The sequence below is a fragment of the Carlito syrichta genome, unplaced genomic scaffold (genome assembly GCF_000164805.1).
Source record: "Carlito syrichta isolate Samal-C Ts95f unplaced genomic scaffold, Tarsius_syrichta-2.0.1 Scaffold295060, whole genome shotgun sequence".
NCBI lineage: Eukaryota > Metazoa > Chordata > Mammalia > Primates > Tarsiidae > Carlito > Carlito syrichta.
In genome coordinates, this window is record NW_007239156.1 from 88934 (window position 1) to 104001 (window position 15068).

A 15068-nucleotide genomic window follows, 5' to 3' on the forward strand; every position below is an offset into this window, starting at 1 on the left:
ATCAGTAAATATTCAAGAAGCAGAAGGATGTACAAATACAACGCTACACGGTCAACCCCTATTCCCGAGCATAGTTCACAATGATGCTTCTTCTGATGTGATGTGAATCCCCTCAACTGGACCAACACCCTCTATGAACTGGACTCCTCCAGACAAGATTTCTAAAGAAAGCAAACAGAGTTTTGTGGATTTTTTTTTAACTTTTAACTGCCTATCTCCCCCTGTCTTGTTTCTGTAGTAGAATTCTATTAACTGAAACATTTGATTATCTACAACACCATATGCTGTAACTTCAGAAAGTTTATAATTAGGTTTTTTCATCTAAGGGACCAAGAGCTTTGCTATAGAGGTTTTCTACAAGTGGAACAATGCACCTATAAATGCTGGATGACTTTTATGGATAAAAATTTGTAAAGCTCACTTACACAGTGGGTAAGTAACCTAAGAACACAGATTCCATGGTGGCCAAAGCATGCAGGCCGTTGCTCTGTTCCTGGAAGACTTGGAGAGCAGGAACAGAAAAAAAAAAAGATGGAGAATGCCTAGCTTTTTTCACTGTGATTTTTCTCTTCCTAAAGATGACAACTTTCACTTGGCTCCTGAGCTAGGTTGCTTTAATAGCTCTTTTTTCCTAGACCCAAGGAGAAGAATCTGTCTTCGGCCTGACCTTACCCACAATATGTTGTGATTGGCCACTATCATACAGAAAGCCCATGAAGGAGTGATAATAGTACTTGTCTCATAGAGCCAGCATGAGGGATCAATGGATTTGTACTGTGTCAAGCACAAGAACGATACCGGGCACACAGAACATTCCAGGCTTAGTTATGGTTTTTATGAGCTTTTCCATCTACTTCAATCACAAAATCCCCTCCCTCCTGTGAATCCACCCTAGCCTGTGCCCAGCTGCTATCACTTGCATTGAGCCTGTGTTACCAGCCAGCCTGCAAACTCCTTCAGGAAAGAAAGATCATTTCATTGACCAACACTGTCCCCCTGGAAATGCCTACCACAAAGCTGAGCACACAATTGGCTCCTGAAATATATTTGCTGATGCCTAGGAAAGATATCTCTATTTTAAAGTCTGAAAAAGTCTGATTCTTCACTTAAACCTTTCCTTCTGTGTGAGCCAGCCATATTCCTCTAGGGAGGAAAAAAAAATAACCTTCTCCTCTTATATACATCTGTACACAGAATTTGAGATCCCAGCAACTATGATACCCAGGGCAGCCCTTTCAAGTAAATGAGTCTAACAAGCTCTAACAGTCACTGTACCTAATAATTTATTATCAAATTATATGTTGGATTAAGCATTGCTAATTGTTAATCATCAGCTTTAATTAGTTATTATTGAGTAATGTCACTAATTACAGGGCCACTAACATAGAACAGGAGGGAACCACTGTCACCTCACAGAAGATGCCTGACTCAGTTTTTAGCCAGTGCCCTGAAAGCAGCGTGTTGGAAAATGTCCCATCTATGACACTTCAGATCCTGCCCTCTTGTGGAAAAGTCCTGGGCTTTTACAGCTGGAAAGAACTTGGAGATCAGCAGTTTCCAAGGTGTGAGCTATAATCCTCTGAAGGCTGTAGAGCTAAACTAGGTTTTCATGAATTCACAGCGCACCTAACCTATGTGCCTGCAGGCTAAATAAATGATATCCTTCATTCTTATCTATGCAGCTCTTTCCCCCATATATGTACATAATGTTATGAATAATAAAATTAGAGTTTATGTCGAAACACAACTGAATTCACAGTAGTTTTGTGGGCTTTTTTTTTTTTTTTTTAATCCTCGTGGAAATTTTGTTGGATTTCTATTCTGGGGCCCTCAAAATAGCCAGCACTTATTTTTTATATTCTTGGTCAGCTCACCTATTTCCATTCCTCTCAGCCAAGATTCCAGACCTTTACTATTCTTCTTCAGCCCTTACCCAAGACCTACCTCTCCCTCTTTTTTTTTTTTTTTTTTTTTTGAGTTGGAGTCTCACTCTGTTGCCCAGACTGGAGTGCAGTGGCCGCTCCTGGCCACCGCAGCCTCGACCTGCTGGGCTCCGGCGATCCTTCCGCCTCAGCCTACCCAGTAGCATGCACTACCAAGCCCAGCTGATTTTTTTATTTATTGTAGAGATGAGGTCTTGCTGCCCAGGCGGGTCTCGAACCCGCGGGCTCAGACAATCCACTCACCTCAGCCTCCCAAAGGCGCGGTCTTGCTCTTAATAAATGATTTCACCTTCTCATTTACAAGGAAAATAGGAGTCAGAGAGCACAAGCTCTCTCTTCTTGCTGTTGAAGACCAAACCATTGTTCATGTCCATGGTCCACCTTGTCTCAAGTCTTTCTTTCCCAATCAGCTCCCCGCTTCCTTTCTATCTTCAGCTTTTCTCTCTTCTTGGTTCATATTCAGTTATCTGTACTGGGTTAAAACAGGTCTCTTCTTATCCTCATTGGGGCTGAAGACATTCAGACAATAGATGTTGTATTCAAAGGGATTATGAAAAAAAAGTCCAAAAGACTGACAAAACCGATTAGTTGACTATTAAGCATGAGACAGTGGAATTTGGGAGAGGAATGTGTCTGACGGGAGTCACTGTCCACACTTAGTACAGAAAGAAGCATGGAAGTTTAGATTACCCACGTCCCATACTAAGGAAGTTGAAGAACCTTCCAGCCATCCCAGGAAAGAATCAGCTTCAACACTGCTGGTCCAGAGAGTGTAAAGCTATCGTAAACCAGAACCTCCTACCTCCCTTTCTCTCCCTCCCTGATTGGACCCTGCTGGGTTCAGACACCACACCTACTAGGGAAAAAATGCATGAGGGAGTTAAGGGGAAAAAAAGGACTTGCCCATTGTAAATGGTCAGCCAGAAGTAGACCACAGTGGCGGGGCAGGAGGAGATTTTAATTTCAAATTAGGTTCAGTTTTTTACTGCTACACGAGATGGGATAATTTCAATAATGGAATTGAAGCCTGTTTGCGACTTAGTGTGACTCTAGGACTTTTCTTCTATCCAAGAGTGATAAGAATCATCGTGGGGTCTGCTGGAGTTTGCATCCAGGGACAAGGGAAGGACTCTGTGCACTGAACAAGTTAAATGGGACAGTAAGAAACAAAAACAACAGGCGTTTCATAAATATACCCCATGAGTTCTATTTATTCAGTGTGCTAGAGGCACATGCACAGTCTCTTCTACTCTCAGAAGTGCATGTCACTTGGTCTTATACCCTGCTGCTCAGTCCCTGTTTTTTCTTCTCCAAGTCTTCCCCAAACATCTCAGAAGCAGCATCTGCATTCACTCTCCCCACATCTTCCTGTCCCATTCATTTCACTACCACTGCCATCTACCTTTAGACTCAACTACTCCCTTAAAATACATTCACTAAGATTATAATGAGACAATTGCTTAAGCTTAAAGGATGCTTTTCATCTTCTTGGTATTGGATCTCTTCAACAATGTTGCCTTGGGTTTTTGAACTGGTTTTTCTTCCTACCTCTCTGACCATCATTACCCGATGGCCTCCTTTACAAAGTCTCCCTTTGACCTAGAACTAGTGGGGTTTTCCTTCTCACCCTCTAAGGTATCTCTGGGGGAAATCTCATCCTCCTTCTAATTGTTTGTGAACCCCAACCTCTCTTCTGAGCCTCAGATGCCACTTATCCATCCATTCATTTAATAAATATTTTTGGCATACCTATTAGGTGCCAGGTGCGCATTAGGCACTGGGGATCCAACTGTGAAACTAGGAGAGCCAAGTAGAAATATCTAGCAATGGTTTAATCATATACACCCTAAGCCCCATAGGAGAGTGGCTTCAAGGTATCTATATACCTCATGAAATTATATGCAAGGGGAACCTGGTCTATGCTTCTCATCAAATTAATGAAGAGGTCCTTGACTCAACAAACGTATAAAATCCACTGGTCATGAGAAGGGTTGTTTAGGTGACAATGGAAATGATGTCACCCTAGAGAATGATCAGGGCTTAAGACACAGATTTGGGGAACTTCTTTACACAGAGGCAAGAGCTAGGTCAATGTTCCAAAAGTTCTAACACAGAAGAAACTCAGCAGAGAGGGCTGTGAACACACAATGGGATGACAGAAGGGGACTCTCCACAGGTTTTTCTTTTTTTCGAGTTGGAGTCTCACTCTGTCGCCCAGACTGGAGTGCAGTGGCCGCTCCCGGCTACCGCAGCCTCGACCTGCTGGGCTCCGGCGATCCTTCCGCCCCAGCCTTCCAACTAGCAGGAACTACAGGCACGTGCTACCATGCCCGGCTGATTTTTTTATTTATTGTAGAGATGAGGTCTTGCTGCCCAGGTGGGTCTCGAACCCGCGAGCTCAGGCAATCCACTTACCTCAGCCTCCCAAAGGCGCAGGATTACAGGCTGATCCACCAAGCCCGGCTCTCCACAGGTTTAATAAAGCTCCAGGAAGTCTTGTCAAGTTGCTCCTATGACCTTGAGTGATGCTTTTCTCAAATTCTCCAGCCCTACAATGATACCACATACTTCCCAGTGTGAGAAGTATGGACTAAGGCTCTCCTGGGAGTTACAGAGGCCTCCAAGGGGTCAAGTGTAGAGCCAAGATCAAGTTCTGGGATCAGGTGGTCAAATGCAGTCTAGAAACATGATTAGGTCCTTGTAGTTTGGAAAAAGAGGGATTTATTGCCAACATTTGGAAGTTAAGAGATTTCACAAAGGATCTAGATTTATGACTTCCTTAAAAGTCTGAGGACCTGACCCCACTGGTGCTGGCACCATCGTGTGGGGCTGATAGCCACAGCCTCCCAGGGTGGGACATGTGCTCGTCAGTTCCCTTACCTCTCACCTTTACACTTGGCCCCTGCCCTCACACTCTACACCTGAAAGTCTACTGTAGACAAAGAAGACCAGAGAACAAACAGAAAACCTTGGAAAATAGCTATTTACCAGGCAGGAGGGAAAAAAAAGATATATAGGGAGAAACGGGAAGAACTAAACCAGAAAGGATATAAATTCCATGAATGCAAATCCTATATTACGTTGCCAACTGGGTAGTCTCAGTACCTAAAGACTCATCTAATCTAATGCTATTTGTATTCTGAAAAGTTCTTCTCATTCCATTCTTCACTAGAGTAAAATTGTAACTATTAAAATTTTGGCATCACAGCGAGAAGGAGAAAGCACCGTATCCTGATGTCTAAGAAACCACATTGTATCTGCTTAATAATACCAGAAGGACCATAAAAATTCTTTCCTACAATTAAATATCCCCATCAACTATTAACAAATTAAGCATTTCATAAGTTAAGATACATTAAAAAGAGATCATTGGCATTTGATTCTATTTTGTACATCAGAGATGCGTGCAATATTAATGACTCATGATCACGACTCTATTTTCTTGGGTCTTTTTAAAGTGCATGTTAATCATCTGTTAATGTTACCGTAACTCATGAAAGACAAGGTAACTTTCCACTTAGTGACTTACATACTAAGACAGCCACTACAGGTGTCTGCTGGGCATCTAGAAGCATCCCACTGTACCCTTCTTTCCTTCTGTTGCTAACACTTAGGGTCACACCCTCATTCAGTTATCTGTCCTGGCCTATTCAGCCTCCCATGTGTCAGGGAGGATCCTTTGGCCAATATATGAAACTTACTGTCTACTGAGTCCATCATTTGAATATCATCCCCTTTAAGATTTGAAGGTCAGCATGTCTTCAGGCACTCACCAGGGAAGTTCAAATATCCCTGAAGGTATACTTGGTTCTCAGGTAATACCTTAGTGATGAGTCGACACTATTATTTGCAGACAGCTGAGAGTCTGACCCTGCAGCACTGCATGAACAATTGGGATGGGAACTGAGCTATCAGATGATTCCATCAAGGAGGTTATAGGCCCCAAAGATGACCCTCTGTGTTGCACGGATTTGCTCATAGGTGCCTCTACTTGAATGCAATTTGCAGTTTTCAGTTTGAGCAGAAAAATAAGAGAATGTCTTACAATCTTACTTCTGTTCATCACAAATTTGTAAGTTGATGAAGAACTTTGTGGCCATCTGTGAAAAACCCTCATTCTTGTTCCGTGATTCCATCTTGCTCCCCCCACAACACCAACGAGCATAACCCTAAAACTAGACCTGGATAAGCAGGACTTTCCCACTCTTCTCACTTAAGCGTCATTATGGCACTCAAGTAAAGCTCACAGGAAATGCTGAACTATAACTCTGGGATCATCTAAAAATCAGAGTATTTGTGAGGGCTCATCCTCCCCCTCAAAAAAATCTTCATCCTAATCCCCAAGACCTGTGAATATTACCTTAAATGGAAAAAAGGACTCTGGCGAAGTTAAGGATCTTAAGATGGGAAGATTATCCTGATTTATGCATATGAACCTTAAATGTAATCGCCTTTATAAAGGAGAAGCAAGAACACCAAAGAAAAAGGTCACTTGATAAAGGGAGCAGAAGACAAAGAGAGATGTGACACAGTCATGAGTCAAGGAAGGAGGTGGCCTCTCAGAAGCCGAAAAGGCAAGGAAATGAATTCTCTCCTAGAGCCTCCAGAAGGATCCAGCCCTCTCGAAGCCTTGATTTAGCTCCATCAGGCTCATTTCAGTCTTCTGACTTCTAGACTGTAACAGAATACACCTGGGTTGTTGTTTTTGGTTTTCTTGTTTGCTTGTTTTTGGGTTGGAGTCTCACAATGTCGCCTAGGCTGGAGTGCAGTGGCACGCTCAGGGCCACCCCAGCGTCGACTTGCTGGGCTCCAGCGATCCTTCCACCTCAGCCTTCCAAGTAGCCAGAACTACAGGCGCGGGTTATCACGCCTGGCTAATTTTATTTTGTTTTATTGTAGAGATGAGGTCTCACCATGTTTCCCAGGCTGGTCTCAAACCCATGGGTTCAGGCAATCCTCTCACCTCGTCCTCCCAAAGTGCTGGAATTACAGGCTTGGGCCACTGCACCCAGCCAACCTGTGCTGTTTTAAGTCATTATGTTTGTGGTAATTTGTTACAGCAGCAAGAGGAAACGAATACGGCATCAAAAACAACCTGCTTTATTCAACCTCCTTTATATTTGCGCTTCCCAACTAATATGTCATGAGATACTGATCGCATCCCAAGGCCAGCTGGGTGAAATCTAGTAGAAGAGCAATATGGAGCTCCCAAAGGCTCTCCATTTCCCCAAGATGCTACACTCTATTATTCTTTTCTATATGATCCTATAACATGAAAAAGGGTGAAAAAGACTGCAATAGTACATGGTTTCAAGTGTGAAGGAGCCCCAGAATCTTTCAAAATTCATACTCAAAAGCTCCTGAACACAGTTCTACATATATGAGGAAGAAAAAGGAAGAGTGAGTATTACTCTCAATTTTAAACTTTCAGCACTGCGATTGGAAAGCTGCATCTGAAAACTTTAGCTAAAGGCAATGTGCTCAGCGCAAGCAAGTTGTGATCCTAAGACCCCTATGGTTCCCAAGGCTGTCTGCACCCCACTGCTCCAGCTCCTGGCTTTCCTCACTGGTTCCTCTTTATCCTTGAATTTGGAGGCTCCCTGGCCACCAGAGCTCATCCACCACAGACCTGATGGGGAGAGAAGGGTCTCCGGCGTCCCACCAGTCTTTCGGGGGGCTGATGTACATGCACCAGAGCTCCCAGCTGTATCCGTGGGCCGAGTTCTCATACCGCTGCACCTCAAAGTTGTCCTGCTTGATGTTGTCAATGGAGGGGAGAATCACACGCTTCCGGTTTTCCTGGATGCGGGATAGAACCGGCTCAGCCCTGAAACACAGAGAAGCAGAAATAAAACCTCCCTCCTGAGGCACACCTCCCAAGACTGGCTCACACCCCAAGCCCATAGAGAATGAACAGGAGCAACTTCATTAAAAGGCTGGGCTCTGGACAAGCTGGAAGTCAGATGGAAGCTGAGATTCCTTGAAGCCCAGCGACCTCCCCAAGTTGGATCGTGCGGCTTCATGTGTGGGCTGTTCATGTGTGAAACAGCTCAGGCTTTCACCCTTGTTGGAATCACTACAGTGATGCCTGCTCTGGCACGAGAAGCCTGACATGAGAACTCAGAACGTGGAGAAAGTGCCAAGTTTCTCTTTTATATCGACAGTGAACTTGCTCTGTATAATTTGTATTACAGCCGAGCTCAGTGGCTCAGCCTGTAATCCCAAGCCTTGGGAGGCTGAGGTGAGTGGATTGCCTGAGCCCGCGGGTTCGAGACCAGCCTGAGCAACTTGGCGAGACCTCATCTCTACAATAAATCAAAAAATTAGCCGGGTGTGGTAATGTGCGCTTGTAATTCCAACTACTTGGAAGGCTGAGGCGGAAGGATCGCCGGAGCCCAGCTGGTCGAGGCTGCGGTGGCTGGGAGCAGCCACTGTACTCCAGTCTGGGCGACAGAGTGAGACTCTGACGCAAAAAAAAAAAAAATTTGTATTACACCACAGTTTTAAACAGTGTCCTAGGTTCCCCATCCCTGCACCCCACCCCCACCCCAGAGTACTGAGTGCCCCCTCTTGTTTTTCCTGCTGGTACTGAATTCCCGTTCCCAAAATAGGTCACTTCTGCCCTGGATGGCCTGGTTTTAATAAGCGTTTCAGTAGCTTCTTTGTGTGTGTGACTACTTCAGTTATTTTAATTGATTATTTAATTGATTTCTTAAAAGAGATCTAATTGAATTGGTTAGTAATAGAAGGCCGGGAACTCATTAAATGCAAAGGCGGACAGCATCCTGCCTCCCAGCTCGCCTTCTTCCTTACACGGGGGCTGCGGCTCCAGGTTCAAGATCTGGCTGGCTCAGAGGAAGCAGATGGTCAGACACCTCCGCCACTGAGTGTCTCCGAGACAGACACAGCAAGGGATCATTTCCCATATTTGAAAAGGAAAAGATGGCTCTTATAAGCCAAGACATGAATCTCCCAGCTTAGAACAGAGCACAGACTTTGGAAAAGAGTCAAGTGAAAATCCCATTCCTCTGCATTATTTGGAAGAAGAATGAAAATGCACGGTTCGACAACCCATCTCTTTTCATTTGCAGCTATTGAATTACCTGTTGGCTCATCTCATCTTTCGATTTAAAACGAGCAATAAAATATACCCTGGGCCATTACTTGACTCCAATACTTTTGCACACACCGTATATGCCGAAGCCAAATGGGACGGATTTTCAAAGCTTCCAGACGTGCTTCAGAGCTTCACCCCAGCCAAGTCTTCACTCATGCTACTCTCCTCTATGTCCTATGCCATTGGTAGAATGCCTAAACATCTAAGGGAGCTTAGATCAAATGTCACCTCTTCCGAGAAGACAGCCCTAATTTCCCCCAGTAGGAAGGCTTTATTTTTTCTCAACTCTTAGACCATTTCCTCCACCTCATTTGAGTCACACTGAATGTATGCTGCCTTTGTAAATCTCTGAAGATAGGACTGGCAGTAGTGGGAAACTGTCGGGGAGGTGGGAGGACATCTCATCAACAAGGGTACCTGCATAATGAATATTTGTATACCTAATCCTGAATTGTATCCCATGTCTTCAAAATTAAAAATTAAATAAAAATCTTTGAACAACCATTATGATAGCCGATGATAACCAAGCACTTACTACATGCTAAGCACCATTTTAAACATTTTATATGTGCTGACTAATGCAAGTTCCATGACAATCCTATGAGGTAGATACTATGATCACCACGAGCCCAGAGAGGTCAGATTCTTCTTTCTTTTCTTTTCCTTTTTTTTTTCTTTTTAGATGAAGGGTCTCATTCTGTTGGCCAGGTTGGAGTGCAGTGACCCAGTCACCTAGAGAGTCTGGTTTCAGGTCTAACCCCAAAGCTCCACTCTCTCCTTGACAGGTCACGCTGTCCTGTCATACAGGTCTGGGGCCACGCATATAAAAGCCCTCAGTGCAACCCATCACTGAGCATGGAGACAGAAGACTTTGGTTCCAAGAATGCTTCTGCACCTGAGGAGTTTGATTCTACTGTCTATGAGGCAATGTATGATAGTTCCCAATTATTTGCTCCCCTCCCTGGGGAAGTCCTGCCTATTACCACACAGCCTGCAATGTTTCCCTGTTGGATTATACTCCTCCCCTCGACCTCCAATTAACATTTGGCTTGGACCTCGGAATCGGATTGCCAACAAACGTGAGAAGTGATAGCGTCACATCTGAACAGAAACTTTGATAGACCTTGTGAGATCCAGCCATTGTTTTTTACCCCGAGACACAAAGATGGCCTGTCCTAGACAGGAGGATCCCTTGGGTCCCAGAACACAGAGGAGGAATCAAGCAGGAGCCACGGACAGACAACGGAAGCTGATATGTCACGTGGACAAGAGAGAAAGCCTTATCGTCATAGTCATGGAGAATAAAGATTATTACCACAGGAAAATCTAGTAAAAGTTTAAACACACCATCTACCCTGTACTGAAGAATTGCAAAAGGGTTTTAATTCAGAGAGGACTGTGTGCCACCCTGGCAGAAGTGTGGAAAATGAGTCTGAAAGGCAAAGACCGAAGTCATGGAGATCAATTAGAATTAGACAATAGGTAGATTAGTCTAGAAGGACTAGAATCAGACTACAGAATTGAAGGAAACTACCAAATCTTGCCAGATTTTGAGCCCTGGCTGAGTGACCAGCTGTCCCGATTTGTGCAGGACTGTTCCAGCATGACCACCGAAACTCCTGAGAATTCGCTTAGCACCATGCCTAGAATAACATAGGGACATGGTGGGCATTCAGTAAACATCCATCAAAAAGAATGAATTCTGGTAGCCACTGCATTTGTTTAGATGAACGATCATGAAGGACCAAGACAGGAGTGTGGTTGTAAAGACAGAGGAAGAGGGAGATGGGAGAAACAGCAAGTAAAACTGGCTAGTGCTGGAGGTTGACTAAATGAGTGAGGTGATGATAAGAGAAGAATCAAGTGAAAGGGACATGGGTGTTTGGATAGGAAAGAAATGAGGAGGCAATGATATAGCGGGAAAGACAGGTGCACCAAAGTTGTGGTCGCAATGAAGCATTTGAGTGCATCTGTTCACAAGGCTTCTAGCTCTACAATTCTCAAATTGGAGCATGCCTCAGGGTCACCTGGAGGACTGGTTAAAACTGATCACTGGACCCTACCCCTAGAGCTTCTGATTTTTTAGGTCTGGGTAGAGCTTGAGAATTTGCATTTCTTTTTTTTTTTTGAGTTGGAGTTTCACTCTGTCACTCAGACTGAAGAGTAGTGGCTGCTCCCAGTCACTGCAGCCTTGACCTGCTGGGCTCCAGCGATCCTTCCGCCTCAGCCTTCCAAGTAGCTGGAACTACAGGTGCGTGCTACCATGCCCGGCTAATTTTTGATTTATTGTAGAGATGAGGTCTCGTCAAGTTGCCCAGGCGGGTCACGAACCCACGGGCTCAGGCAATTCGCTCACCTCAGCCGCCCAAAGGCCGGGGATTACAGGCTGAGCCACGGAGCCCCGGCGAGAATTTGCATTTCTAACAAGTTCCCACATGCTTCTGGTCTGGGCACCACACTTTGAGAAAGATAAACAACTCTCAAGCTCAGAGGAGCAGTGGGGACAGAGAACTTGCAGCTGGGAGTCACCAGGGTTGGATGCCAGCAAAAGAAAAACAGAAGAGAAACCACATCTGAGATGACAGCAGATCCCAGCATGCATTTGAAAGGGCAGGTATTATCAGTGGCCCCGGGATTTCGTGTGGCCATGTGCCTAGCCATTCTCCTTTGATCCAGTCATTAATAGGATTCTAAAGGTGGCTGCAAATGAAGAGGAATTGACATTTTAATGCCTAATTAGTGATGAGCTATTGGTTCTTCAAATCTGGTTCTATGAACAACACTTATTCAAGATGGTATCACTAAGTGCAGATAAACATTATTTGTGAAATACAAGATTCTGTTTCTTACTAATTAAGTGACCCAGGGCACAGGTTGTTTTACCTCTGACTTGACTTATCATTGGACAGTTAGCAATAATCATCTGATTATGCTATTAAACTGTAAAGTCCTATTCCAGTGTTAACATGCTCATTGAATGATTGGGGCATTTCTGATGCTCCACTCTTTTCGCATCCAAAGTCTCCTGCTCCCTGTATGCTTACCAATTTCTCTCACACTTTTCTTTTTACTTGGAAAATCATCAGGGCCACATCTGCAGAAAATAAGCTCCCTCTCCCCCCAAATGATGTTAAAGATAATCCCACAAATTCCAGGAGGCTTAGCGTGAGTAGTAGAATTATAAATAAAATTCTTCTCCCACATTAACAGTCAACCATCTTCCCCAGAAAAGAGAACGGCAACATGGGAAAAGAGAATAAAAATACAACTGTCTGATGCCTTTGCAAGGATTCTCCCGAGTTCTGTCTAATTAGCACACTTTCATCAGAATTTTGATGATAAGTATAACGATAATGACAATGATGGTGAACTAAATAGATGGCAGACAAATTTCTTCCCGTTTTATACCAGACAACGGTCTCAACTTCTTTTTCAGCTAGTCCTTCGTCACGTCCCACCTCTCAAGTCGCAGCCCTTCACAACCACAGTGCAGGTCTCCCAAGTGCTCCTAAGTTTCAGTGTATGACCTACCAGCCCGCGGTGAATTCCACGTGGGCATCGAAGAAACCAGTGACCTGGCCAGTGGCCACCTTCCAGCCCTCAATGCGTGCCCGGATCAGGCCTTCTCTCTTCTGATTGCGCACCACCTTCACCAGCCCAGGGTAGCGTTTGTGGACGTACTCCTCCAGGGGGGCCTTCAGCTCCTCTGCAAACGATAAAACGCAAGAAGATCCATCAACATGTCATTTCAAATTTGCATCCAACCCACCATCGTGTCCACAGATCTTCAGGGAGTTCAGAAATTGCAAACAAATTTGCATGTTAGTAATTCTAGCAGACAAGGAAACCTTGTCAGTCTGGGAGTCAGAAGACAGCTCTGACACACTCACCCAGGACAGCTATTTCTGACAGCACACCATAAACCTAGCTGGATAGGAACCAGGTCTGGAGTTTATAGCCCAGCTGCTGTGAGTCAGCAGGTGTCCTTTGAGATTCCTTTTCTTTGTGGCCCTTCCTCCTAACTTGGCCCAGATCCATGTTCTCTCCTCACCCCGTGGGTCCTGTTAATCAACTTCTGTGTGGACTTTTCTATCTGCACATAGACTAGGGTTTACAGAATGTGCCTTGGGACGCAAAAGAAGCCTTTGCTCAGTAGTAAAAATGCTACTTTGGTGGCAGGACCAATGCTACTAGGAATTGAATATCCTCCCTTCCACAACAAGCAAGTGGGAAAGTGCTTTATTTCTATGTTCTAATTTTATCCTTATAGCAACCGTGGGAGGCAACTAGATTAATTCCATTAATTATCTAGATTCATTCCATCGCAAATTAAGACATAATCTCAGGGAAGCTGACCTGTTCCAAGGGCCACACACCTGGTAATAGAATAGCTGAAACACAACCCAATCGTATCTAACTCACAGACATAAAGGCCAATACCTTTGTGTGCATAAGAATCACCAGATGCAGGGAGGATGGGGTAGTGACTTACACAAAGGACAGTCTTAGATATGTACACTCCAAGGATACACCCTTGGAGATTCTTCTTTTATAGGTCACTCTTATGTCCAGGGGCAGCCCAGGTGACTCTGAGACAAACAGGTCCACAAACAATACTTTAAGAAGCATTGTTATGTCTGACTCCTCTGTAGAAAAAGTTAAAAAGGCTGCCTCGCTATATATTGTGCAGATCCCTCACCTCCTAGGTACACACAGCAGCTCTTGCCAAATTAAAGCCATACATTTGTAGCATATACAGAGCCTGATCACCTTGTCCCTGGATACAGTCATATGACCCCAGAAGAAATTCAGAAAAAAGAATGTTTCATTGGATGGAGATAAGAGGGTACTCCAGGGTACAAAGACATGAAATAGTTACTGTTGGCCAAAGGCACAGATGATGGGAAAATAGGAGTGTTATGGGCTGAACTGTGTCCCCCCCAAAACTCATCTGTTGAAGCCTTAACCCCTAGTACCCCAGAATGTGACTATGTTTGGAGATAAGGCCTTTAAAGAAATGACTGAGCTAAAGGGAGGTTGTAAAAATGGACACTAATCCAAAGGGGCTGGTGTCCTTAAAAAAAGGGGGAATCTGGATGCACAAAGAGACATCATGTGTGCAGAAAGGGATGGCCATATGAAGAGGCAACAAGGTGACCATCTGCAAGCCAAGAAGAGATCTCAGAGAAAACCAAGCCTGTCACACCTTGTTCCTGAACTCCAGAACTGCAAGAAAATTAAGTACTGTTGTTTGGGTCCCTCAGACTGTGTGTTTTGTTACAGCAGCTTAAGCAGACTAATACAGGGAGATTGGTGGTAAAATGTCATCATCCTCAAGGTGGAAAAAAATGGAACCTGGGGTGAGAGGGAGCAGACTCCCTAACTCCCACAAGGTCCAGTAGGTGGTCAGATTGAGACTGGACTTACTCTACCTTGGGTTCAGACCCTAGTGGCACCACTTACTAGTTAAGCGACCCTGAGCATGTTAGCCAATCAATGTGTATAGAACCTTTATAGAAAGGTTATGATGATAATAGTATTGGTCTCATGGGGATCGTGAGGATTAAATGAGTTAACAGATAAAGAATGCTCAGAACTGTCCCTGGCATAGTACAAATGTTCAACCTTGAGTAGTTGGTACTAGTCATTATTTTACTTCCTCTCCTTCCCCCAACATAGGCTTGAGGAACCAGAACTGAGATTTCAGAGAAGCCCAGGAACCTGAAGAAGCTTTGCCCAATGTGGTAGCAATAGGCCTGTAAGCCAGAGCTGTTGTTCTCAAACTTGAAAGCATAGCAGCATCACCTGCAGGTGTCAAAACAGATTGCCAGGTCCCTACCCCATAATTCCACTTTCGTGGGTCTAGGGTGGGGCCTGAGTATTTGCATTTGTAACAAGGCATAGGGGGTGCCAATGCTCTGGTAGGGGGAACTACACTTTAAGAACCACTGTAATCCTGCGCTTTGGGAGGCTGAGGTGAGTGGATTGCCTGAGCCCGTGGGTTCGAG

At 44.5% G+C, this 15068-nt stretch overlaps 1 protein-coding gene across 1 annotated transcript in view; it reads right to left on the reverse strand.

The window, feature by feature from the left end:
* Nucleotides 1-7520: 7520 nt before the first annotated feature.
* The window catches only part of LOC103256735 (putative polypeptide N-acetylgalactosaminyltransferase-like protein 3), a 233767-nt gene continuing 226219 nt past the window's right edge, over nucleotides 7521-15068 (reverse strand). Inside the window, exons 4-5 of the mRNA XM_008054506.2 lie at nucleotides 12592-12766; nucleotides 7521-7770 (exon numbers count right to left, since the gene is read on the reverse strand). Coding sequence (XP_008052697.1) covers nucleotides 7521-7770; nucleotides 12592-12766 — 425 coding nt within the window. The remainder of the gene's footprint in view (nucleotides 7771-12591; nucleotides 12767-15068) is intronic.